General features: G+C 38.9%; 3 protein-coding genes across 4 annotated transcripts; 1 reads left to right on the forward strand and 2 right to left on the reverse strand.

The window, feature by feature from the left end:
- The first annotated feature begins 596 nt into the window (after window positions 1-596).
- On the forward strand, window positions 597-3,389 carry LOC121988812 (adenine nucleotide transporter BT1, chloroplastic/mitochondrial-like). Of its 2 annotated transcripts, none has more exons than XM_042542488.1 (4): window positions 597-791; window positions 1,129-1,826; window positions 2,538-2,699; window positions 2,767-3,389. In XM_042542488.1, the coding sequence occupies exons 2-4, from the start codon at window positions 1,266-1,268 to the stop codon at window positions 3,235-3,237; spliced, it is 1,194 nt and encodes a 397-aa protein (XP_042398422.1). In that variant the 5' UTR covers window positions 597-791; window positions 1,129-1,265; the 3' UTR covers window positions 3,238-3,389. The 2 variants fall into 2 exon arrangements, with proteins under 2 accessions (XP_042398422.1, XP_042398420.1); XM_042542486.1 differs by having other exon boundaries at window positions 597-787.
- A 361-nt stretch (window positions 3,390-3,750) lies between these two features.
- Window positions 3,751-6,045, reverse strand: LOC121988813 (uncharacterized protein At2g34160-like). The gene is made up of 5 exons (XM_042542489.1): window positions 5,839-6,045; window positions 5,534-5,582; window positions 4,260-4,322; window positions 4,108-4,172; window positions 3,751-4,038 (listed from the first exon to the last, which is right to left on the reverse strand). The coding sequence occupies exons 1-5, from the start codon at window positions 5,956-5,958 to the stop codon at window positions 3,952-3,954; spliced, it is 384 nt and encodes a 127-aa protein (XP_042398423.1). The 5' UTR covers window positions 5,959-6,045; the 3' UTR covers window positions 3,751-3,951.
- A 726-nt stretch (window positions 6,046-6,771) lies between these two features.
- Window positions 6,772-24,702, reverse strand: LOC121991347. The gene is made up of 4 exons (XM_042545357.1): window positions 24,336-24,702; window positions 7,156-7,537; window positions 6,937-7,036; window positions 6,772-6,843 (listed from the first exon to the last, which is right to left on the reverse strand). The coding sequence occupies exons 1-4, from the start codon at window positions 24,700-24,702 to the stop codon at window positions 6,772-6,774; spliced, it is 921 nt and encodes a 306-aa protein (XP_042401291.1).
- Window positions 24,703-25,141: the final 439 nt, after the last annotated feature.

Below are 25,141 nucleotides of genomic sequence, written 5' to 3' on the forward strand. Positions count from 1 at the left end.
TAAATAAACACACTTTAGATAAAATTTATCACAAAACTAAAGTTGTTTACCTTTAATAAATACACTGAGGTAATAAAAAATTGTTTAGGTCCTAATGTAACGTTGTTACGTTATACTAATCAAAGAGGAGATATTTAAGGAACACTATATATTTTATATTATTTTAAATTTTATGGAAGAATCTAGTGAATAAAAACAATATTCAAAAATTAATTTTTGGCATATTTTAAAGTCTTTCCAAAATAAAATTCATATAATGAAATTTTGGCTCATGATATTTTTCGTTAACTGTGATTAAATTTAATCAGTTTCTGACCTTTTCTTTATTTTTTAATAAAAAATTGTGACTAAGCCAATCTTCGGTGGGATGGTAATTCACAAGATTGATGATTAAGTGACAATTATTAATTTTTAAACAAGTATAATTATGAAAATTAGAAATTAATAATATTTACTAATGAAGTTATATTTAGCGGTTTATGTATTTTATCCCGAAAGAGTCAAATATTTTAAGAAAAAAAACTAAAATTAATTGAAAATGGCAATTAAACTCTCATCTTTCTACCAATAAATAAATATATAAACAACGGCAGGCTTCGTATCGATCAGGTCTCTCGCTTGGGTGCTCTCTGCTTTTTATTGTTCCCTCTCGCACGCCGCCGTCCTTCCTCGCTTCTATCGCCCGCCAACCCACGGCAAGATAGCAAAGGAGACGAGGAATAGGTTTGGCTGGGAAGTACTCGCGCTGATTTCGGATCCGCCAGTTTGATTTTTCGGCTTGAATAATGTAGGTGATGATTCTATGTTCGAATCTTTGTTCGAGCGCTTTTTTAGGTTTTACCCGATGTTTCCTCTGCAAAGGATTGATTTTTCCGCGTGTTTTTAAGTGATCCGGGTATGTTGCTACAGTTGGTTCTATCGATTTTGCGTTTTTGGCTTTAACTTGCTCATCCTTGCCTAGTCTCTCCTAAAAGCTGATATTTTTTTTTTCGTGTTTTCCCCCTCTTGATGGACTCGACTATTGTGTTGTAACTTTACTATTTCTTACTTCGCATCTGCATTTCAATGTTTCTCCCTTTTACCGTAGAATCTGTTGAATGAGAATTCTGTCCTTTGTTTCTTGTGCAGATTTGGTAAAAAGTTATAAATAAATTCTACATTACCTCCTGCATCCTGTCCCTAATTGTAAGAGGCCAAGAGAGATAGATTTGGAAGTCGCAATATTCTGAACCACAACACGAATTCCAGGTTCTGCTGTGATAGCAATGGCGGATAAGAGATTGCAAGCGGTCGAGAAGAACAGCGGCGGGTTCCTTCAACCTTTCCCAGAACTGGGCTTCTCATGGAATATCCAACCTTTCCATGATCTGAGCTTCTCATGGAATATCCATGATAGTTCGTATCCCTCCGGTGGCTTGTTTGCAAGTGTTAGCCAGATGGGAGTTGGATTTGGGGTTTCTTCAAAATGTCCTGATGTGACACCTGAGGCAGGTTTTCAGGTTGTTGGGACTCCTGATGAAGCCACAGAAGATGTGACCAATTATGTTGAAGAAGTTTTGGCTAAAAAGAAGAAAAGTATACTGAAAGTAAGAATTAAGGTCAGGAATCCTCATTTGAGAAGATTGCTTAGTGGAGGAATTGCCGGGGCAGTGTCGCGGACTTGCGTTGCACCCATGGAAACAATTAGGACACACCTTATGGTTGGGAGCAACGGGAACTCGACGACAGAAGTTTTCCAGAATATTATGAAAACGGAGGGGTGGAAGGGTCTGTTTCGTGGTAATTTTGTCAATGTCATCCGTGTTGCTCCTAGCAAGGCCATTGAGGTAAGGGATATAATGTCCACTGCAACCATATTCTCTTTTAGTTTAATGTTCATCTATTCGTTGGATACAACACTCGATTGTCTTCACCTATGTATTTTTTGAAGAATTGCTTTATGATGCAATATATATCATTCTCATCAGCATCTAGACATTGATTATCATTAGAAAGTAAATATTGGAAAAACAAAAGGGCAATAGCATTGCTCATGTTGAACATAGGGTTTAGGGTCTGCAATAAGTTTCCAATCTCTACTATAAGTTTAAGTTTGATTGAAGTTTTTTAATAACAGAAGGGTTGGATATGCATCCTTATTTCTGCAATGAAATTTTACAAACTTTATTATGTGAATGTTTAGAGGGAATCCTTTTTTGTTTCTGATCAATATTTTGCTTACCTGCAAACTAAATCTTTTTGGGTGATTCCATAGCCATCATTTAGGCTATGTTTTGTATATTGAGTAGCCTGGTGTGATACAGTATGATAAGTTTTGTTGTGATACAGTATGATAGGATGTGGACGAACTGGCTTGAACAATGTTTCACGCATATGCAACCTGTCAAGTTATATCTTGTGTTCTTTTCTCCTAACAAGGTTTACGGCTGTATGATTAATAATTGTTTTGTTATTCTATTAGTCACAGTTATCCCGGATTCATGTTTAATAATTATTTTCTGTCTGATTCTTACAAGTCTCTATGGATCTCATTGCAGTTATTTGCTTTTGATACTGCTAAGAAGTTTTTGACTCCTAAGGAAGGTGAACAGCCGAAGCTTCTGATCCCCCCCTCGTTGGTTGCTGGGGCATTTGCTGGAGTCAGTTCAACCCTATGCACATATCCTTTGGAGCTACTGAAGACACGACTAACCATACAGGTCAGTGAAAGTCATTGCAGTTACTATCACATCTACATCTTTCATCTAATTCTTGTTTCCTGTGCAGAGAGGTGTGTATGACAATCTTGTACATGCATTTGTGAAAATCATACAAGAGGAAGGCCCTGCAGAGCTCTTCAGAGGTCTCACTCCAAGCCTCATAGGAGTCGTGCCGTATGCCGCTGCTAATTACTATGCTTATGACTCCTTAAAGAAACTATACAAGAAAGCCTTCAGAAAAGATGAAATAGGAAATGTTGCCACACTTTTGATTGGTTCCGCAGCTGGTGCTATCTCAAGCAGTGCAACTTTCCCTCTCGAAGTTGCAAGGAAGCATATGCAGGTCGGAGCTGTCGGCGGTAGGCAGGTCTACAAGAATATGCTTCACGCTCTTTTGAGCATACTGGAACAGGAAGGGATCGGGGGACTTTATAAAGGCTTGGGACCGAGCTGCACGAAGTTGGTACCGGCTGCCGGGATCTCATTTATGTGTTACGAGGCTTGCAAGAAAATCTTAATCGATCAGGAGGATGCATAACTTGCATTCTCCCAGCAAACATGAGGACACTGAAATGTGGGGGTTTAGGCTTTTAGTTGCAGTTTTTTGGTTCAACAGATTTTAGCTCAAACTGAAGCTGTTTGAGACACGGATACAATACATGAGGCAATACTCTTTTTCCCCTTTAAACTTATCTTTACCTTTGTGATCCATTGAATGGGATCAGATCTTATGGTCTGCAAAATAAAAATTGTTGCAAACAAGTTTGACTAGTTTCTTATCATTTTCGCGTTGGTTTATATGATGAAAAGAATTCCGAGAACATTTTAGACAACAGATGATTTCCTTTTCGACTGAGATTGTTTTATACGATGATCTCCTTTAACATATCTATATTATAAATATGTGATCTGCCATGATGCATATGCTTAAAACAGGACGAATATTAGTGAGATCGTTGTATATACAATTGGAATCAAATTCGAGGCACAAAACGACTGACTATGAATGCAACGAAAATAGAATAGAAGATCACGACAACGAGATAGGGTACGGAAAAGAAAATTACAAATTGGCGAATAAAATGGACGAGAGGATATTCATATTTAGTCATAATTGACAATTTTCCCATGCTGTCCCCGGACTCGAATCTTAGTAGAAAAATAGACTGCTGTTGATTCATAGAAATGGCCGATTAATAAGAACCAAAATTTAAAAAATTCTACCAAGCCAAAAACAAAAGTGCTTTCAGTTCTACTGATCTTCTCCACCATCTCGCTCATTTGTTGCAGCAGCCATAAGCTCATCGAAGTTTGCTGTTTTCCCAAGTAAAATCTCGATCTGCATAGAAACGCAAATGAGCCTATGAAGCATTGCTGTGAGACATTGTTGCTCAGTCGGAGCTTTTACCTTTGCCTTCTGCAATGGCCGCACCCTTGTATCATCCTTCACTTCGACCAATGAAGTTGCGATCTCTGGAAAAAAAAATTGTTGATGAAAAAGAATAATTCGGGTTGCATCTATTAGTGGAATATCAACAGGTTTGGTGAGTGAAATCTTACTCTTCTCAACTGCAAGCCCATTGTTTTTGAGTATCTCTGTAATCGTTACTACAGTTGAAATGGCTGAAAGGTTGAATAACATTAAGATGAGAGACTGATCGTCCAGGAAAGAAGTTCAATAGAATTACTAAGCTGTGCTTAGGCCAAGCAAAAAATATTTATTATGCATCTTAGATCACAAATATAAATAAAATTGAGTGTGCTTGAATATGCAAAATTAGTAAACCACAATGAATCTAATAAAGCATTTTTAATGAACTAATGAAATTCTCCATTCCATGAAAATTATCAACCTGCTAGTGTTGAAAGAAAAGGGCTACAGAAATAGCAACAAATTGTACGTTGATATTACAAATATTGTATAACAGAAATAGTAGCTTGGCCTAGTGGTAAACAAACTAGATCCATCTGGAGTGCTTGGGAGAGATTTAACTTTGTTGCTCTCACCCGGGGGAAAAAAAAAAGAAAAGAACTACATCAAATGTGATATGGAGAATCTAGTGTGGGGGCATTTCGTGGTCAAAATGCCAAAACAACATATATCTTGACTTAAAAAAACATGAGGAAAAAGACATATATATACACTATAACCATGAGAAGGTCTACTGATTCTATTCTAAAATAAGGTAGAAAGTTTGCACAGAACATCAATGCCAAACATGTCTACAGAAAGAGAGTGAAAACTACAGAATCAAAGGGAATATGAGAAATAAAAAAACATCCAACATAATATCTACCCAATTATGATGAAGCCAACAACCAGGTGGCTCATGCATTCAAATGTCAAAACACATTAAATAACAGGCAATAATGAACCAATAATTTAGCAATTTTGCTTTATTAAAATTGTGTATTCCTAGGTCTCGAGATTTTAATACCAACAAACCAAAATGATCTAGGAAATATGGAAGTCACCAAGATACCATGAGAAAGAGAGGACCTCCAACAATGCTTATTCGTGTAGAGGATAATTTAATGATGCATTCCTGCCTATCTTTGGCCCTTTTTTTAACAATTCGAACTAGCTAGAATTTGAGTCTGCATTTCAAATGGTGTGTAAATTCAACTAAGGTGTGCACCCGTCAAATCCCAACAGCCCCAAAAAATAAATTACCATAATTAATTGTAGACTTTGAAGTACAAGTAAAATATGTCGATTCCAAAAGTTTTAGGCTGTATTTATCACAAATTCCACACTCGATGTAGCATTCTACAAAAGCATATTAATTGATCAAGGAAAGATAGTAATCGAACAATGCGCAAAGAAATAATACCCATTCCAAGTGCCGAGAGCTCCACTTCATCGTGCTGTTGCATGTATCTCTGTAAGAAAAAATTACAGTGGCTTCGATAAATAAATGCAACCAATACCAAACACGACAAAATGGAATCATCTTGAAAGCTAACAACAATAAAACGATAAAAGGCATACTGGACCCCCAAAAGGGCCAATAAGTTCCTCCTAAGCATCAAAATCACCAAACCAGATAAACATACAACAAATTATCTCAAATCTAAGATAAAAGTCAAAGGAATTGCTCCCATTATAGAATAAGAACATGAATGAGGCATTTGGCACCTTTGCGAGATTGACGTAGAAGAAAAGGGGCTTCTTCGTATTGGAGACCTGGATCCTATTCTTCTTGTGAATATCAGAATTGACACTCAGATTGTTAACCTTTTCCGTGATCTCTTCCATCGACGCTGCTAGTAAGAGACGGAGGAAGACAGGAGAAGAAACCCTAATCCGCGCCCCCAAAAGCTCTGCACAGAACCAGGCGGAAGAACTGAAGCATGACATATTTATAGTACGGATTTCAATGGTAAAATGTAATTTTAAAAACCATTCTAAAAATAGTAATTAAGATAAAAATCTAATTTCAAATAAGAAAATATTTAAAAATAAACATTATTTCTCATGGAAAAATTCAATTGCATGATTTTTTTTTTCAGATTTACTAATTAAAATTGAGAAAAATGTAAAATGCCTAAATATTAATTGAAAAACAAGTTAATTTATAGATAGATTTCAAAGATAAAGTTTTTACTAGCTGAATTAATATATTGTTCATAAATGTTTTGTTTATTTACAACTAAAAATTTAAGATTCAAATTTATCTTTATTTTTAAAAATATTTCTTTACTTTGGGAGAGTATATTAATTGTGGAGTAGCATTTTAGCATTAGTAAATTCATTTAGGGGAGAGAAATTGGAAACAAAAGAATATGATGAGAAAAAAAAATCAAAAAAATATTTAGTTTCAAATGTGACCGTATTTCAAATCTAATAAATTAAAGTGGGTTTTTGTTATTTTGCCCAAAGCTTATCACGTGCGAAGTTAGCTAAAAGAAACTCATAGTTTGGTTTTTTACAAGATGGGAGCAAAACAATGCAGGAAGAACACACCTTCAAATTTGAATGATTAACACATACAAATTAAATATAAAAAATAACACACAAAAATCCTTAACCAAACAAAAACAGAATTAGAGCTGATAATTATAGAATAATCTAAACTCTTAAAATCTTAATCCATCTGCAGTACTCTGTGTCTCTGTCCCAGCACAGCTTAAAGCCCAGTGCCTGCAATAAATGAACAAAAATGAGAAAATTTTAATATTAAAATGCGATCGAAATTAAAATTTTGAGGGAAAAAAATTGGATAAATTCAGTGACTGATATAACATATATGATCATGTAATTACCATATTCTCTTGGTGCACTGCAGCGGAAGCATTCCACTCTGTTTGCAAAGTTGTGCTCATTGCAACCAGATCTGTAATAATTTTTTAACAAAATAATCTACTTTTTGATTTAAAATTTGATTTTTTTTTTCCTTTCCCTTTTTTAAGTTAAAGAGTAAAAAAAATAAAGGCTCGAAAACGGCATGCAGACCTGTGGCAGATCCAATCACCGGACTTCCACCCGGCACGTCTGCCGCCGTGCCCCCGGGAGCTCTCTCTCGCGTCGTCGTCGAACCTCCCGCTTCCCGAGGAGTCGTCCTTGAACGCGCCGCACTTGAAGCAGGTGGCGCGGCTGGCGAAGTTGTGGGCTGCGCAGGCGCAGTACCAGTCGCCGGGGCGGACGTCGGCGCCGCCGCCAAATCCGTTGGAGGAGCCTCCGCCGCGGCGGCCGAAGCTGGTATAGTCGGAGCGGGGGTCGCCGGCGCTCATCCGTGGGTCGCCGCACTTCTGGCACGAGTCGCGGCGACTGAAGTTGAGGTGGTCGCAGGACCCGCACGTCCAGTCGCCGAGCTTCCTGTTAATCTTCTCCGTTCCTGAAACCGGCCAGAAATAAATAAATAAATAAATAATATTTTAGCAAAGACAATATAAACTCAATTTTATTAAAAACTAACGCAATATGAAAGGAAGTAAAGAATCAGGTTCATTGCTATTAATGTGTTGCTAATTAGGAAGGGTGGTAAAATGTGAATACACGTATATAAAGAAAGAAGTTCATTAATTTAAGTATCTTGAATCTTGGATTAATAAAATTTTTTCATTAACCTTTTCTCTTCCCCGTTGAGAAGGAACTTCACTGGTTGCCCGATCCCTACATAAGATTATGCTTACAAGAACTCCGACGACAAGTAGGAGCTACAATAACATTAGCTATGAACTCAATTCAACATTTGGTTTGTCATTGTATCAAATTCAGTTTTCTATTGTCTTATTGATAGATGATTACTAGATCCTTGGATTGATACATTATTGATTAAATTTGATATATTATTATTGCTTATAATTGGTATCAGAGCTTAACATTAGTTTATTGTTTTTAATATGTGACCATTATTTTCAATGATTTAAAAAATATACATCAATTTTGGATTCGATTCCATATGGATGATCGAAATTAGTTTATCGTCTGTTTTTAATATGTGACCATTATTTTCAATGATTTAAAAAATATACATCAATTTTGGATTCGATTCCATATGGATGATCGAAATTGATGTATATCTGTTGATCCTGTCTAAAATCCGAGGAGATGGCGAGCTGACGACGAGGCCCACTGGTTGATTCGGTGAAGACTCCTCGCTAGTCCTGTAAGCACATGGAACGTTAGTGCCGAGCCGGGAAGGCGTTCCCGACGTTGGTTCTCCAACGCTCAAGTCAGTTTTCCGGCGAAACATAACAGTGGAAAAACTATGGCTAGAGCGTGTAAAAAAATGAAGTTGCGCATACCTCCACTGTAGAAGGGAACCCCCCTTTTATAGAGTCATTGTAACACCTGTGCACGAATCTCAAAGCACAAGCATGTCTTCCCATATGTCCTACGAAAGGACAACTCTAGAAAGTGTCCCTGACACTTAAGTAAGCCAACCATCTTCTGACAAGATGGTTGGAAGCTTCTAAGGTACTCTCCGCCAGTTAGAGCAATCTTGCTGTCAACAACACTCACTCCCAGAAGGATGTGATAAGATACTTGATTGACCCACAAGAAGTCGCTCGGGTGATCTGCTCGGCCGTATTGTAGCCCGATCAGGCGTTTGTAGCCTGCTGGTCGTATGTAGTCAACTCGGATGTATGTAGCATGCTCGGCCGTGTGTAGCCCGCTCAGGGATACAATATCCGCTCGGCCATAGGCTATTCGCTCGGCTTTACACTTGGTCCGCTCGGATGTTTTCCCCAGTTCGCTCGGCCGGATCCGCTCGACCGGCTTTAGGAACCATGCTTGACTTTACCTTCCAAGTCGACCCGTCCCTTTGACCTTGACGTATCCTCGGTAGGACGCCACGTCATTAACGGATCACAAGTCTCTCCCTCAAGTCTAGTCGAAGGAGGTTGTAAGTCCGACTGACTTGACCATTAGTGTGCTCTGTCGTTCGACTTTCTTGGTTTGGATCCGTCGCTCGACGATCAAAGGCCCAGAGTTTGTGGACATTGCACAGGTGCTCTCGGTCAATCGGACAAATGAATCTTGGTATTAAACCTGGCCGAATGGCTCAGGCATCTCTGACACTTGGCGTGGGGGCATGCCCACTTAGAACACGTCCGCTCAGCACGTGAGCCTTGAGTTTAAACCTGGCTGCTCAACGCAGGAGTCTCTGACATTTGGCGTGGCTAGCTACGCTCACTTATAACACGGCCGCTCGGGCGCGTGAGTCTTTGACACTTGGCATGGGAGCATGCTCACTTATAACACGACTACTCAACACGTGAGCCTTGAGTTTAAACCTGGCCACTCGGCACAGGAGTCTCTCACACTTGGCGTGGGGCCATGTCCACTTATAATACAGCCACTCGGCACGTGAGCCTTGAGTTTAAACCTGGCCGCTCGACATAGGAGTCTCTGACACTTGACGTGAATAGCTAGGCTCACTTATAACACGACCACTAGGGCATGTGAGTCTTTAACACTTGGCGTGGGGGCATCACTTATAACATGGTCGCTCGGCAAGTGAGCCTTGAGTTTAAACTTGGCCGCTTGGAACAGGAGTCTCTGACACTTGGCGTGGCTAGCTAGGCTCACTTGTAGCACGGTCGCTCCAGCGCATGAATCTTTGACACTTGGCGTGGGGGCATGCCCACTTATAACACCGCCGCTCGGCACATGAGCTTTGAGTTTAAACCTAGCCGCTCGGTACAGGAGTCTCTGACACTTGGCATGGGAGCATGCCCACTTATAATATGGTCGCTCGGCACGTGAACCTTGAGTTTAAACCCAGCCGCTCGGTACAGGTGTCTCTGACACTTGGTGTGGGGGCATACCCACTTATAACACGACCGATTGGCATGTGAGCCTTGAGTTTAAACCTAGCCGCTTGGCAAGTATCTAACACCTAGCGTGGGGGTATGCCCACTTATAACACGACAGCTCGATACGTGAGCCTTGAGTTTAAACTCGGCCGCTTGGCACAAGAGTCTCTGACACGACTGATTGGCATGTGAGCCTTGAGTTTAAACTTAGCCGCTTGGCATAGGAGTATCTAACACCTAGCGTGGGGGTATGCCCACTTATAACACGACAGCTCGATACGTGAGCCTTGAGTTTAAACCCGGCCACTTGGCACAGGAGTCTCTGACACTTAGCATGGGGGCATGCCCACTTATAACACGGTCGCTCGGCATATGAGCCTTTAGTATTTTAGAGATTTCTTTCACATTTCCCCGGTAGGGCTGTAGGTGATTCGCGCTCTATGGCCACTCCAAATTCCTCATGTTTTTGTCTTACAGCCAATGAGAGTCCGAGTTGAGCTATCCTACTCTGTTAGCCCTAATTGTCATCTCGATTACAATATAACCAAGGAAGCGCCCGCTTCTGACTCCAAACAGGCATTTGGCTGGATTTAGCCTAACTCCAAATTTCTCTAATGTTCGGCATGTTTTCTCTCCATATTTCTGCCGATCTGATGTCAGCACACTTTGTTTATTAGTAGATGGCTCTTGTGCTTTTGTGTCCGAACGGTATGAGTCTCTAACTGGCGGACGTATGACTTCCGTACCCCGTTGGAGTTGCCATCCATCGGACCCCTCGTGCTCACCTAATGTCGCCCCAGGAAACATTCCTTTTATTTTCTTCCTCCTGCGTGGATATGCACGACCTTTTCGAAGACGCCCGAGCGGGTCTATCCTGGCTGCACTGCTCATCCGCTCGGCAATAGTGTCGGCTCGGGTGTTGAAGATCGGCGCTGAATGCCCTACCTAGGCTCTTTGACTTTCTTCCCTCGTATTGTGAATCATCTTTTTGTGCAACGAGCAGAATATATGAGTCCACTACAGAGGCTCTTTGACTTTCTTCCGTTCGGCCTTTACATGTTGCACGACATGCGCTTGGTGCTCCATATGGTGATGCATCGTTCCCGATCTACGTCCCTTCAGGGCGGATTATTGTGTGTCGCTCGATGCTCTTGAGTAGCAACTGGCTCGACAGTCGCATCTCTCTTCCAAGCTGCATGTGCCTCTTCCACGTTGATGAACTTTGTTACTCGTCTGAGCAGCTCATCCAAGTTCTTCGGTGGCTCCATAATGTGTGAACGAAAGAATTCACCTTCTATGAGTCCCTGGGAGAATGTGCTACGCAGAACTTCCAGGATAGTCGACAAGACCTCCATAGCTACTTAATTGAATCTCTTGATATAGGTCCTTAGTGACTCCTTGGGTTCTTGTTTGACTATGAAGAGGTTAATTTCATCTTTTGGTAATGACGGGTACTAGCAAAATGTTGAGTAAATACCGCTCGGAAGTCCCTAATGCTACAGATGGAGTCGATCGACAATCGCTGGAACCACCTCTGCGCTGACCCCAAAAGAGTGGTGAGGAAGACTCGACATTGGACTCTGTTCGAGTATTGGTGGAGAATGGATACATCCTTGAACTTGAGCAAATGGTCCTCCGGGTCAGTGGACCCATTGTACTTCCCGATCATCGGCGGTTTGAAGTTTGATGGCAACTCATCATCATGAATTGCTTGACATAATTTCCGGTTGACCTGCTCGGGTGAGTCGTCGAACCGGGGGGCCTTGCCCTTTTAGTCATCCCGAGCGGCCATGTCTTTGCTAGATGATCCGTACGTCCTTTCCGTTCGGCCTTGTCCTTCCATGGGACTGTGAAACAACGCTCGATGGTAGGGGATCGGTGCGTTAGGCACCGATCGATTAGCACCTATCGACTGGCTACCTGGTCGTCGGTCGGGTGGGTTGTCTGCTCAGGACCCATGGTCAAGTAGCTGACCTGGCTCAGATGCTGCGGGGCCCTTGGACACTCGCATCGCTCGTCACTTCTTGCTACTGCTGAAACATTCTCATTGCTTGGATCTGTATCAACGCTTCCAGATCTTCTTGTGTTAGTGTTAACGTTGTGAGCTGTCCAGTATTCTCCATCTTCACGTTTTGGATGTAAGTTACGTTCCCACAAATTACACAAATATGATCATATCCAAAATCTGAGGAGATGACAAACTGGCGACGTGGCCCACTGGTCAAGTCGGTGAAGACTCCTTGCTAGTCCTGCAAGCACAGGGAATGTCAGTGCCAAGCCGAGAAGGTGTTCCCTGCGTTGGTCCTCCGACGCTTAAGTCAGTTTTCCAACTAAACAGAATAGTAGAAAAGCTGTGGCTAGAGCATGTAAAGAAATGAAGTTACACAAACCTTCACTGTGGAAGAGAGCCCCCCCTTTTATAGAGCCATTGTAATGTCTGTGCACACATCTCAAAGCATAGGCATATCTTCCCAGATGTCCTATGAAAGGACAACTCCAGCCAGCCATCTTCTGACAAGATGGCTGGAAGCTTCTAAGGTACTCTCCGCCAGCTGGAGCAATCCTGCTATCAACGACACTCACTCTCAAAATGATGTGATAAGATACTTGATTGACCCGCGAGGAGCCGCTCGGGTGAATTGCTCGGTCGTATTGTAGCCCAATCGAGCGTATGTAGCCTGCTCAGCCATATGTAGTCCACTCGGGCATATATAGCTTGCTCGGCCGTATGTAACCCGCTCAGGGATATAATATCTTCCCGGCCATAGGCTATCCGATCGGCTGTACACCTGGTTCGCTCGGATGTTTTTCCCAGTTCACTTGGTCGGATCCGCTTGACCAGCTTTAGGAACCATGCTTGACTTTACCTTCCACGTCGACTCATCCCTTTGACCTTGATATATCCCTAGTAGCGTGTCACATCCTTACCGGATCATCTGTTCAATGTATCATGGATATGTTAGAATTTAATCAAGTAATCGAGGTTTTCACATTACCTATGAAGAACTTGATTGACGGTGCGATTTAGGACTTTTTTGAGCCAAAAATCATGTTTGGAACATCAAGTTCTATAATATTAATCGATTGGTAAGCACAAATTTAGGCACAGAATGCTCCCAAGTCAATTGGGCAGATTGATTGGTGTTTACCAAATGATTGCCATAAGTATCATTCTTTTGGGATGCCCAGAATTGTGAACAGAAAGAGCTAGAATCGATTGTTATAAGTATCAAGCGATCGCTGAACCAAGGTTGTGAACAGAAGGGTCTGAAATTAATTGGGCAAATCAATTAGTTAACACTAATCGATTGCCATGAGAAGTCAATCGATTGGAGAACCCTGGGTTAGATACTGACGACATCAGAATTGATTGGGTAGTTTGACTGATATTCACCAATCGATTGTTATTCATTGGATTGTCCACGAAAGGTCTCCAAATCAATTTATGTTCACCAATCGATTGGGATGGATGAAATCATGAAAAGAAGCCTTCTAAGTCAATCAGGGAACTTTACTGCTGTGTATCAATTGATTACCACCTATTGGCAATTGATTTAGCAGTGTGTCAATAGATTGATAGCTGACAATAATCGATTGATAACTGATTAGTTATGTTTTCAGTAATTTATTTCTAGATTCTTCTTCACACTTGCTACTTAGTCAAGCCAATACCATTACAAATGTGATAACTATTGGAGAGGCTAGGGGTATTTACGTAGTTGAATGTATATTCATGCTAAAGATGATTGGTTTAAAGGAAAACAATTCTTTATGCCAGTGGTATGTATAAGAAGCTCACAAGTCTAATTTGGCTTTTAAGTCATGCATATAGTGTGTCGGTCCAAATGAAGGGATACTATGTGGTTGATTAAAAGTGTTGTGAGTGACAGTTAAAAGCATAAGCTAACTAAGGAAGTTCATAAATAAAGTATCATATGCATAATGCGTCGACCCAAGAGAAGACAAGTTCTGTGACAGATGAAGACGATTATGAGTTGTTTGAAGAGTATCAATAGCAAGTTATAATTTAATTCAAAGACTTAATGTGATGTTGCACTAGGTATCTCTTTTAATGCCCATATAGTTGCATGTTTTTTTGTTGTATTTTGTTACTACATAACTATAAAGATACATATCTTGCTTATTAAATTGAGTTATGTTCTTTGCTTTTATTTATGTCATGTTCTCAATATCTGCTAATCTGAACAACATTCCCGTGTTTACTGACATAAACTTTGGATAATGGAAAGTTCATATTATGATTTTAGTAGGTTGTATGGATCTAAACTTTGCATTTAAGTATGATCGCCCTGCACCTTTATCTAGTATTGTACTATGAAGCATAAGGTGATTTATGACAAGTGGGAGTGATCAAATCGCATAAGTCTAATGCTCATGAAAATCTCTATTCCGGAATCACTTAGAGGTTTGATTATTGAGAACAAGCATGCTAAAACTTTCATTAAGGAGTTAGCAGACTGCTTTACCTCAAACGAAAGCTTGAAACTATAGGATTGGATTGGAACAAAATGAGAGAGGCGGGGGGGAGGGGGTTGAATCTCATTTTTAAAACTTTTCTTTTTTATCTTTTAAAAACTTTTTGAAAACTTGAGTACGTAGCGAAAAACTTAAAATACAAATTGCACAAAAGAAAAAGATACTTTTATCTTTTTACTTGGTTCATAGTCCCGCGACTACTACTCCAAGGCTTACAATCTCTTGTACTGTTTTGATTGGGAAACCTACTAAAATCTTTTCTGAAGAACCTTTGGGGAGAAAATTTGAATATAAAAATAAAGAAAATGTAACATATTGCACTTTTTTATGTAATAATAGTAATAATTAAAAATAAACTTTTACTGACAATAATTGTGATTAAAGATCAAGGCTTGAAGTCGGTGTCGTTCTTGCTACAGTAGTTGGACGTAACAAAGTCGTAACAAGCAATTGAGAGAGACGACATAGTAGAATCAAGTTAGAAGCTCATAAAGAATTAGTAAAATGATATGTGGTCAAACCCTCTTTTAAAATTGTATTGGGGGAGCCTCAATTCATCTGGAGCACCTCCATCAACTTTGATCTGATCCCCAGAGTTCGGTGTTTATCCTCTTGGAGGCACCTCTAAGAGGATAACCCAAGGTGCCTGTAATAACTCGAGGTGCTTGTAGTAACCCGAGGTGCCTGCAGTAACCCAAGGTGCCTTCAGCGCTGAACTTTTACCCTCATAGCTTATTCACTTTAGGATGCATCCAGCCATCTTAGGCGCCTCCAGTCTCTTACTCAGGATGTCTCCAATCATTTGAGGTGTTTCGACCACTGTTCATCTGAACTTCAATTTTGCTCTAAACTCCAAAATATGTTAGTCTAAACTAACAAAAAAATACTTGTAAAACAGAGTTAGCACAGATAATAAAATTATAAATTAGATTTTGTATATCACTATCAGGATCTAGTCTTGATCTTAACTTAGATTTTTAAAATGGATCTAAGTTGGACCAATGCCTATAGTCCTACTGGGGCTCATCCTCACTAGATCTTTCTCCTCCAATGCTTACCTTATTTACCATTTGCAGACTTACTTGACTCAACATCTAACCACTAGGTCTTTCTGCTAGATGCCCCATCTGGATTTCAGCAGTTGTTAGATTCTACTGATCCAACTAGACCTCCTGCCAGATTTGTGGTCCTCTCTGATTTATCTGTGTTTCTTATTAGTTATTTAGTCCTCCTAATCTAATTGAACTTTAGATTGGTGTCTGATCCTCTAAACTCATCAAGTCATTCAATTTGCATACTTGGTAAACACATATTAGATTACAATAAGATTTAACTTTGAACTTTTAATAACATCAAAATATATGTTTGATTCTGGTACTCTCTGCATCAACAGAGACTACTAGTCAACTAACTTCTCATGAAGTTAGTGCTCATGCAGTATAACAGGAGGGGTAACATTAGGGCATATATCATAAATATGTCAAATTTGGTTATAAGGATTAAGACACTAAAGTCAAAAATGTCTGAAAGCGTACTTGTAAACCTCATCCTAATCTTTCTGCATATACAGTTCACTTCTTTTAAGATAAATTATAATACTTAAAAGGAGAAGTGGACATTATATAAGTTCATAGCTCAGTGTATATAAGAAGAAGAGAGATTAAAGTACGACACATCTCATAATTCTTAATGTATATCCTCATCTTAGTATTCAAATAAGAATAAGAGAAAGGATAAAACTAAACAACTTACAATGACAGGGCTTTAGGGCATAAGATGCAAAAATAATAAGATCCGGACCCAACTTATTTCTTTTGTAAAAAGAAAGGTCATCTAAAGAAGAATTACCCTAGATATATCAATTAACAGATCAAGAAAGGTATATTTCTTAACTTTGTTAATTCAGAAGTCAGCCTAGATACTATACCTAATAATACTTGGTAGATAGATACAAGTGCAACTTCTCACACAAGAATAACTATGCAAGGTTATCTCAAAATTCAAATGTCAATTAATGCTAATAGATTCATCTATATTGTAACTAACAAGAAGGTAAAAGTAGAGACATAGGTGTTTTTAGAGTTTATTTAGGCAATAGTGTACTTTTGAATTTAGAAAATATATATATTTTTTAATGTTGTCATTTAGACGAAACATAATTTCTATTTCATATTTGGACAAATCTAGATACATTTGTTCATTTGAAATAAAAAAATTAGTATTTTTTGAAATTTTATTCGATGTGGTACTAGTTTCTTGATTGATATACTATACATGTCAGACACTAAAAACTCATAGAGATAATGTTGTAACGTAGAGTATAGGTGTAAAGTATGGTTTGACGAGTGAGAATTCATTCATATTGTGGTATAGGTATTTAGGCCACATCTCTAAACAATGTTTCGAAAGCTTAATGTCACTAAGAATTCTCAATTCCCTTGATATGCCAAATTTTAGAATCTGCATTGAGTGTATCAAAAGGAAAAAAACTAACAAAAGTGATAAGGTTCAAGACGGAGTAATGGGGTCTTAGAACTAATATATAAGGATATATATGGACCGTTCCTTGAAGCTTCTTAGAATGATCAAGCATACTTTATTAGTTGTATAGATGACTATTTCCGGTACTAATAATTGTACCTAATTCACGAGAAGTTAAAAATCAACTTGGTAAAAAGATTAATGTTGTCAAATCAGACCGTGATGGTGAATGCTATGATAGATCTGATAGATCAGTTGAGCAACATCCTTTTCCATTTACGAATTATCTTACATAGTGTGGAATCATGACGCAATATACCATGCAGAACCAGGAAACCGGGCCATAAAATATAGTGAGAAGTATGATTGTATTTTTTTTTCTATCGGAGTCTTTATGGAGTGAAGCACTAAAAATTATGGTTTACTTATATAACAGAGTTTCTAGTAAGGTAATAACGAAAACTACATACGAGTTATGGACAAGTAGAACACCTAGTATTAGATATTTACATGTCTAGGGTTGTCCAACTAAGATTAAGCCCTATATACCTAATAAAAGAAAATTGGACTTAAGAGTCATTAGTTGTCATTTTGTAAGATACTATGAAAACTCAAGAGACTTTGAATTTTACAACCTCTTGAGTATATATCCTTTTTTGAGATGAGTAATGTTAATTCATTGAGGATGTTGGGAGTGGTAAAGTTAGAAAAATATTATTTGAGAAGAACATTGGTGATCTTGATACGATAACTACTAACACAGATGATAGTAAAATGGTTAACATTCCACATACAGTTAAAGTTACACAATTGGAAGAAGTAGTTGACTATGATATTTCTATGTTCCCTCCAATACAATTGGAAGATACGTTAACTTAAAAAGAGGTATTTCCTCCGATGGTTGAGCATGACTCTCAACTATCTCAATATCAAATGCTACTAAAAAGATCCATCACAGATAGAAGATCCATAATATTTCATGATTATGTATATTTCTAAAAAGTCAAACAATGTCTTATCTAGAAAAATATATTAAAGCCATGAGAGAAGAGATGGAATCTATGATGTACAATGACGTCTGGAAACTTATTGAATTGTCTAAAAGTGTGAAATCTATTGTTTGTAAATGAATATTTAAAATTAAATAGGATTTACGTGATAATGTCGAAAAGTATCAGGCACGCCTAGTCGCTAAGGGATTGCTTAGAAGGAGAACATTGATTACCAAGAAACTTTTTTGCTAATTTCAATGAAAACTTTTCTTAAGGTAATCATGACACTTGTTGCTCATTATGACCTAGAACTACACCAAATGAGTGTTATTACTATGTTTCTCAATGGAAATATTGAAGAAACTATATATATGGAACATCCAGAAAACTTTAGGTCAGGAGATTCAAAACTTTAATTAAAGCAGACATCTCGTCAATGGTACTACAAGTTTGGTTGAGTGGTTTCTTCATACGGTTTCAAGAAGAATCTAGTTGATCGATGTCTATATATCAAGTTCAGTGGAAGCAAATTTTATTATACTTGTTCTATATATGGATGATATATTGCGGCAAGCAATGATAAGGATCAACTGTTCGAAACCAAGTCATTTTATCAAATGAATATGAAATGAAGGATCTTGGTGATACATCATTTGTCTTAGGCATATAAATTATTCTTAATCATTCAAGGTGCACACTTGGATTATCACAAAATGCTTATGTAGAAAATGTGTTCATTTGGTATGATATGCAGAATTATGCTTTTGATGACATTCCTGTGTCAAAGGGTGATAGACTTAGCTTGCAGCAATGTCCACGCCATGAACTTGAGATTAAGGAAATGCAACAATTCCCTTACGCATCGGCAATAGGGAGTTTAATGTATGCTCAAGTATGTATATGCCTGGATCTTGTATACATTGTGGGGATGTTAGACATATATTTGAGTAACCCAAGAGCAGAGCATTGGAAAGGTTTTAAAAGGGTTATACAATGTTTGCAAAGAACAAAGAATTACATACTCACATATCGAAGATCATGTCATCTAGATATTCAAACTACGATTTTGCCAGATGCTTAGATAGTAGGAGGCCCACCTTAAATCATGTCTTCATGCTGGTAGGAGAGACTATATCATAGAACAATATTAAACAGATGCTAATAGCCACTTTCACTATAGATGCAGAGTTTATAACCTACTACAAATCTTCCAACCACGGGATATGGATATGAAACTTTATCATAGGATTACAGATCATTGGGGGTATTGACAGACCATTGAGGATCAACAATGTTAATAAATTTGTAGAATTGTATTCCAAGAATAACTGCAGTCCGTCAAAATTTAAATACATCGACATAAAGTTTCTGACAATTAAAGAAAGAGTTCAGAGTGATCAAATTATAATAGAGAATATAAGGATAAATTCTATATTAGTGGATCCGCTCACCAAGGACGGACTTGTCACCTAAGATACTTCATCAGTATATGTTGAATATAGAGGTTCTTCCTTTTGATAAAGTATCCATTTGGTATGAATCTATATTTTGATGTAATGATATATATTAATGAACTCGTGCATTTTTGACTTATTGTATGTACTAAAATTTTTACATGTGTATAAGGTTTTGACCCTCTGACATAAAGACATCATGATTTACTATTGTGATTTTACATACGGTATTTGTAAATGTGATATATGTTGATACAGTCTGACCTGGATGTTGTTTTGATGTTGACACGGATTTAAGTTTGTATCAGATGTTAATTAAACTCGATTTGATTAATGATCAAGGTTGATCAAGTGGAAGGGAAAAGTCCAAGTTGGAAACTTGGCACGCGAAGTCGGAGAGGGCTCGGTAGCTCGTTCTCCGGACTAGGTCGGAGAGGGCTCGGTAGCTCGTTCTCTGGACCGGACGAAGTCGGAGAGGGCTCGGTAGCTCGTTCTCCGGACTAGGTCAGAGAGGGCTCGATATCTCGTTCTCTGGACCTGACGAAGTCGGAGAGGGCTCGGTAGCTCGTTCTCCGGACTAGGTCAGAGAGGGCTCGGTAGCTCGTTCTCTGGACCTGACGAAGTCGGAGAGGGCTTAGTAGCTCGTTCTCCGGACTAGGTCAGAGAGGGCTCGGTAGCTCGTTCTCTAGACCGGACGAAGTCGGAGAGGGCTCGGTAGCTTGTTCTCCGGATTAGGTCAGAGAGGGACCTAAGTGGACATTCCATGGTACATTGGATCGGTCGGCAGACCGATCCAGTGGCACAAAGAGTGGATCGGTCGGCGGACCGATCCGGCTAAGTTTCCATGGATCGGCGGTGACCGATCGAAACACTCGAGTGTAATTTGATCGATCCAGACCGATCGAAACACTCGATGCACAGTGCAATCGATCGGTCGTGGAGATCGATCGGAGATGGTATTGCGAAGAGAAGAAGGCGGGGATCGGTGGTGATCCACTGCGATCTGATCGGTCTCCGACCGTCGGACAAGCTATGAACCGATCGGGATATGTCACGATCGGTCCATGGATCGATCAGTGACCGATCCACACAATCAGATTTGTTCGTTGTTTCTGCGAGCATTTGATCTGCTGATTCATGTGATATAACCCTCTGTCTTGTTAGCTTTTGAGTTTGCAGGATCACGGTATCATTCCAAGCCTAATTTCAAATTAAGTCCATAAGAGGAATACGACAAATGACCTTTCTGCTGTGATTCGCGGCGCATGGTGCATTTGAAGCATCAACGGCTACTGGTGTAATCTGGCTGCGATCCGCTTGACTCCTGGTGATTGGTTCGAGCTCAGAAGACACCAGTGAAGACTGTGATTTCATTGGTGTGAGTTCAGAGAACCAGGTAAGGAGGAAGAGGGATTGGCTGCAGCGATGATTCTGTGCAGTTTGACCACGATCCGTGACAGCAGAGAACAGGGGCTTAAGAAGCAGTAAAAAGCGAGAGGAAAGAACAACAAGAAAGCAAGAAAGTGAAAAAAGAAAATAAAACGTTCTGTTGATCGTTGAGGTGTGCTAAGTTCTTGAGCTCTCGGGTGAGAAACTGCTATCTGTGAGTTCTCTGTTTCAACTTATCCTCGCGTGGTTGTAAGCGTTAGTTCATTCTTCTTTGCCACCGAGCTCTGTAAGTCTTGTGCTTTAACATATATATTTCTTGAGACCTTGTGGAGAGGTTACTCCACCGAGAAGGAGGATCTTTAGCCGGAATTTATCCGGGGTGCGATCTACCGAAGATCAAGGGGTCGTCCACCTTACGGACACACCGAGGAGTAGGGGCAAGTTATCCCCGAACCTCGTAAATCTGTGTGTTAGTGTGCTTGTTTCCTCTTTGTTTTAGTTTCCTAATTCCGCTGTGCTAACAAGTTTCTTTATAGAAATTTGTGTTTAAGTTTTTAAGAGGCTATTCACCCCCCCTCTAGCCATCTAAGATCCCAACAATATAGGATTCAATTTTAAGTTATAAGGTTGAATCATGATTTACCACTACGATTTAGTATAAGGTTTTAGTAAATATGATTGAACCCGATTTAAGTCATAAGGAGGACTTATTGAGAATGAACACTTATATATCACATTTCATGTTATTCTTATATTACACATCCACATTTAATTTATGTCCTTAATGATATTAATACCCTGATTAGTATTAGATCTTGTTACAGTTATAGTAACTTTCACTTATTTAGTCCTGTATTAATTAAATTAATGAACCGAATTATTTAACCCATAAAATTTTAACAGGTTGAGCTTAACTAAGATGTTGTGTGGCTTATACAGTATCAAGTAAAGTTCAAGTGGGATATTATAGAATTTAAGAGAGGTAATTAATATCATTAGCTATGAACTAAGTAAGTATTGTGGTATCGAATTCAATTTTGTATTATTCTATTGCTATATAATAATTAGATCCTTTGATTGATGCAGATTAAGTTCGATGTATATAGAAACATAGAAATCTTAATTACAATATATTGTAAAAAAGGACGAGACCGAGAGCGGTATTTTTACGAAGGCCATAGTCCGGCTGCACATGTGACAGTGAGGATACTGGCTAGATACGCTTCCTTAAATTTTAGGGTTAATAATTTTAAATTCCCTTTATTTGATAGCAGGTTGCATTTTATCCCCCTTTATTTAAAAAACTATACTTAACTCCCCTTTGACATAAGTAAAAAAAGAGAAAAAAAATATCAAAATAACCCTAACCTAAATCAGAGTTTTAGAAAAAATGAAAAATAAAAATAAAAATAATTTTGTAAGATTGTTGAAAGCTTAACATTAGCCCAACTTGATTTATATATAGACCCAAAATATCACTTCCTAGAAAAAATATCCTTACAAAATTCACACATACACCAGCATAAATAACAGAAAAATAGAAACTCTGAGAGGGATAATCAGTCAAAAACTCATTCCACTAAATAAAAAAAAAAGTTTTAAATTGATGAATCAAAAATAAATAATGATAGAATAAAATTTATCATTAAAAATCAAAATAAAGATCCTTTGATTTTAAATCAGAGTTCCTATTTTTCTGTTATTTATGTTAGTGTATGTGTAAATTTTATGAGGATATTTTTTCTAGGAACAAGTGAGATTTTGGACCTATATTTAAACCAGGTTGGGTTAATGTTAAGCTTTCAACGATCTTACAAAATTATTTATTTTTTATTTTTTATTTTTTCTAAAAATCTGATTTAGATTAAGGTTATTTTGGTCATTTAATTTTTTTTTCTCTTTTTTACTTATGTCAAACAGGGGTTAAATGTAGATTTTTTAATAGAGGAAGGTAAAATAGAATCTGCTATCAAATAAAGGGGTTTAAAATTATTAACCTTAAATTTTAATATATGAAAAGGCCAAACACGTTTTTCTAATGCACGATATTTGCCATGCATGCACGTGAGTGAGGGGCACTACTATATCAGCCAAGAGCGATAAGTGCTGCAAGGTAGCGACAAAGAAAGAGGTGTGAACGAGAGGTCGCGCGGTGGCGAAAGTGAGGCATAAGACATGGAACAGAGGGCGGTGGCTACGACACGGTGAATGAGGAGGGTGACGTTGGTCATTGAAGGGTACGAGTCAACACAGAGAACTTAATGGGTCTCTAGATCACACAGAGAAGGAAAAAACACAAAAAAAATTTCAAGTGCCACAATTGATGAATCATATTTATACTATCTCAGAAAATATGCTACACAAATTAATAAACCATTTTTCCAACAAACAGATGAACTTGATGAAAGTTTCCAGCTTTATTAACTTCTACGATATATATATATATATATATACTTGATCGATAGTGATTTGAGAATGATTAAAAACAAAAAAAGGGAAAAAAGAGATGAAGAACAGAAATTGATCAAGGGAATTAAAATGATACCTGATCTGTTCCGATCTCTTCCCAATCGATCCATGATTGAACATTTAGGGAGAGGTGTTTTCAGTGCACGTACGTACTTTGAAATTACAAGGATTTAATTCTTATCTGTATGAAGAGGAGAAGAGTAGTCTTTCAAATGCAAATCTAGATCTAATCGAATTCGTAGGAAAGGAAGAGAGAGATTTGGGGGGAATCGATGGTCGTGAGGAGATCAGATCGAGCAACGAATGGACCAATTTTGATATGTAATTTTTCTTGTAATCCTAACTTTCGATGTGCAGTTCATTTTTCTTTATCCAATCATATCATTTTTCGCATCCAATTCCAATCGCACAATATTGTTAAAATTGTTATCATGTGATTAAAAAATTACGGATTCAAATTCTAAAACCAGTCTCTTGTAAAAAATAGAATAAAATTACGTACAATAAATTCTTTGTTAAGATCCGCATGTTGAAAACTTCGTGGATCAGAATGTTTATTATTATTATTATTATTATTATTATTGATGAGATGCCCAATCACGCATTTGCAGTTAAATCTATATTTAATCCATAAATACAAGTCACTGATATATCGAAAGCTTATGTTCAGACATTCGCTAGCTGCGGCCACACCGTGAGCTAGCTCCCGAACAAGTGGACTACGTACTTAGTGAGCTCGGAGCTAGGCGGGCGCGGCGAGCTCGCGGCCAGGCGTCGGGAAACTCCAAATTCACCCGTTTCGCTTTAGAAAATCACATGCATTCAGCTGACAACAGTTGATCCATGATATAAAGAGTGCATATATCCGTCCTCAAATGTATATAATTAAACAGTCGATGAGTTTGGATGGCGGGGCGGTGACAGTACGTAGATCGCTGCAAAGCCAATTTCTAAGAAGAAAAACCCAGCAACGGAAATTAAAGATTTACCGGGAAGGAAAAGAAGAATCCGAAGCAGACAGGAAAAGACCGAGGAGAACGCAGCCACCGCAATCGACCTTCGTCGTCTTTGGTGATAGTGAGGATTACGGTGCCAGAGGAGGCTGGCACCGGCAGCGACGACAGACAAGCAAAGGGAGGCGAGGAGGGGGCTATAACAAAGAGGGTGCGAATAGAGCTGCTCCTGCGACGGGATCAAGGCACAGACGCCGACGCATATGGTTGCGGGAACCGCCATGTTTTCCATTGACGACAAGGCGCTGTGTTGGCTGTGGGTAGTGGGAGCAGTACCTCTGCCTTGGGACTCGATGCCCTCCGGAGGAAGAGGTACTGGTTGTGGAGCTGCTGCAGCTGCTGCTGTTTGAGGAGGTGGTGTGGAAGGGCCATGGAAGGTAGAGCGGAGGGAGGCGAGGATGGAAGCGAACATTCGTGTAAATGGAAGCACTACCTCTCCCATTGACGGCAAGCCATTTTGTTGGTTATGTGTTGTTGCAGCACCGCCGCCGGACTCGATGTCGTCCTGAGGTCGTGGTGGTTGTGCGGCAGCGGTTTGAGGCGGCGATCTGGTAGGGCCATGATAGCAAGAGCTGAGAGAGGCGAGGAAAGGAATCAAACATTGTTTTCATAGAGTGGCGACGAGCTAAGATAGACATGGATGGTCGGACGGGGGAGCAGCAAAGCTACAACGTTGTTAAATAATAGTCGATTTCTACGTCAACTTGGTGAGTTCCTATACAAGTTCTCAAGGTGACGTATTTCTTTTTAAGGAAGAATAAGTTCAAAGAACATTATATTCAGATTGCGAACATTCCTAATAAGTTGATTTTTTTAATTTAAAAAATTACAAAATAATATTTTATTTTAAAATTATTGTCCGATAGTAGATTTTTTTTTAA

The sequence above is a fragment of the Zingiber officinale genome, chromosome 6B (genome assembly GCF_018446385.1).
Source record: "Zingiber officinale cultivar Zhangliang chromosome 6B, Zo_v1.1, whole genome shotgun sequence".
NCBI lineage: Eukaryota > Viridiplantae > Streptophyta > Magnoliopsida > Zingiberales > Zingiberaceae > Zingiber > Zingiber officinale.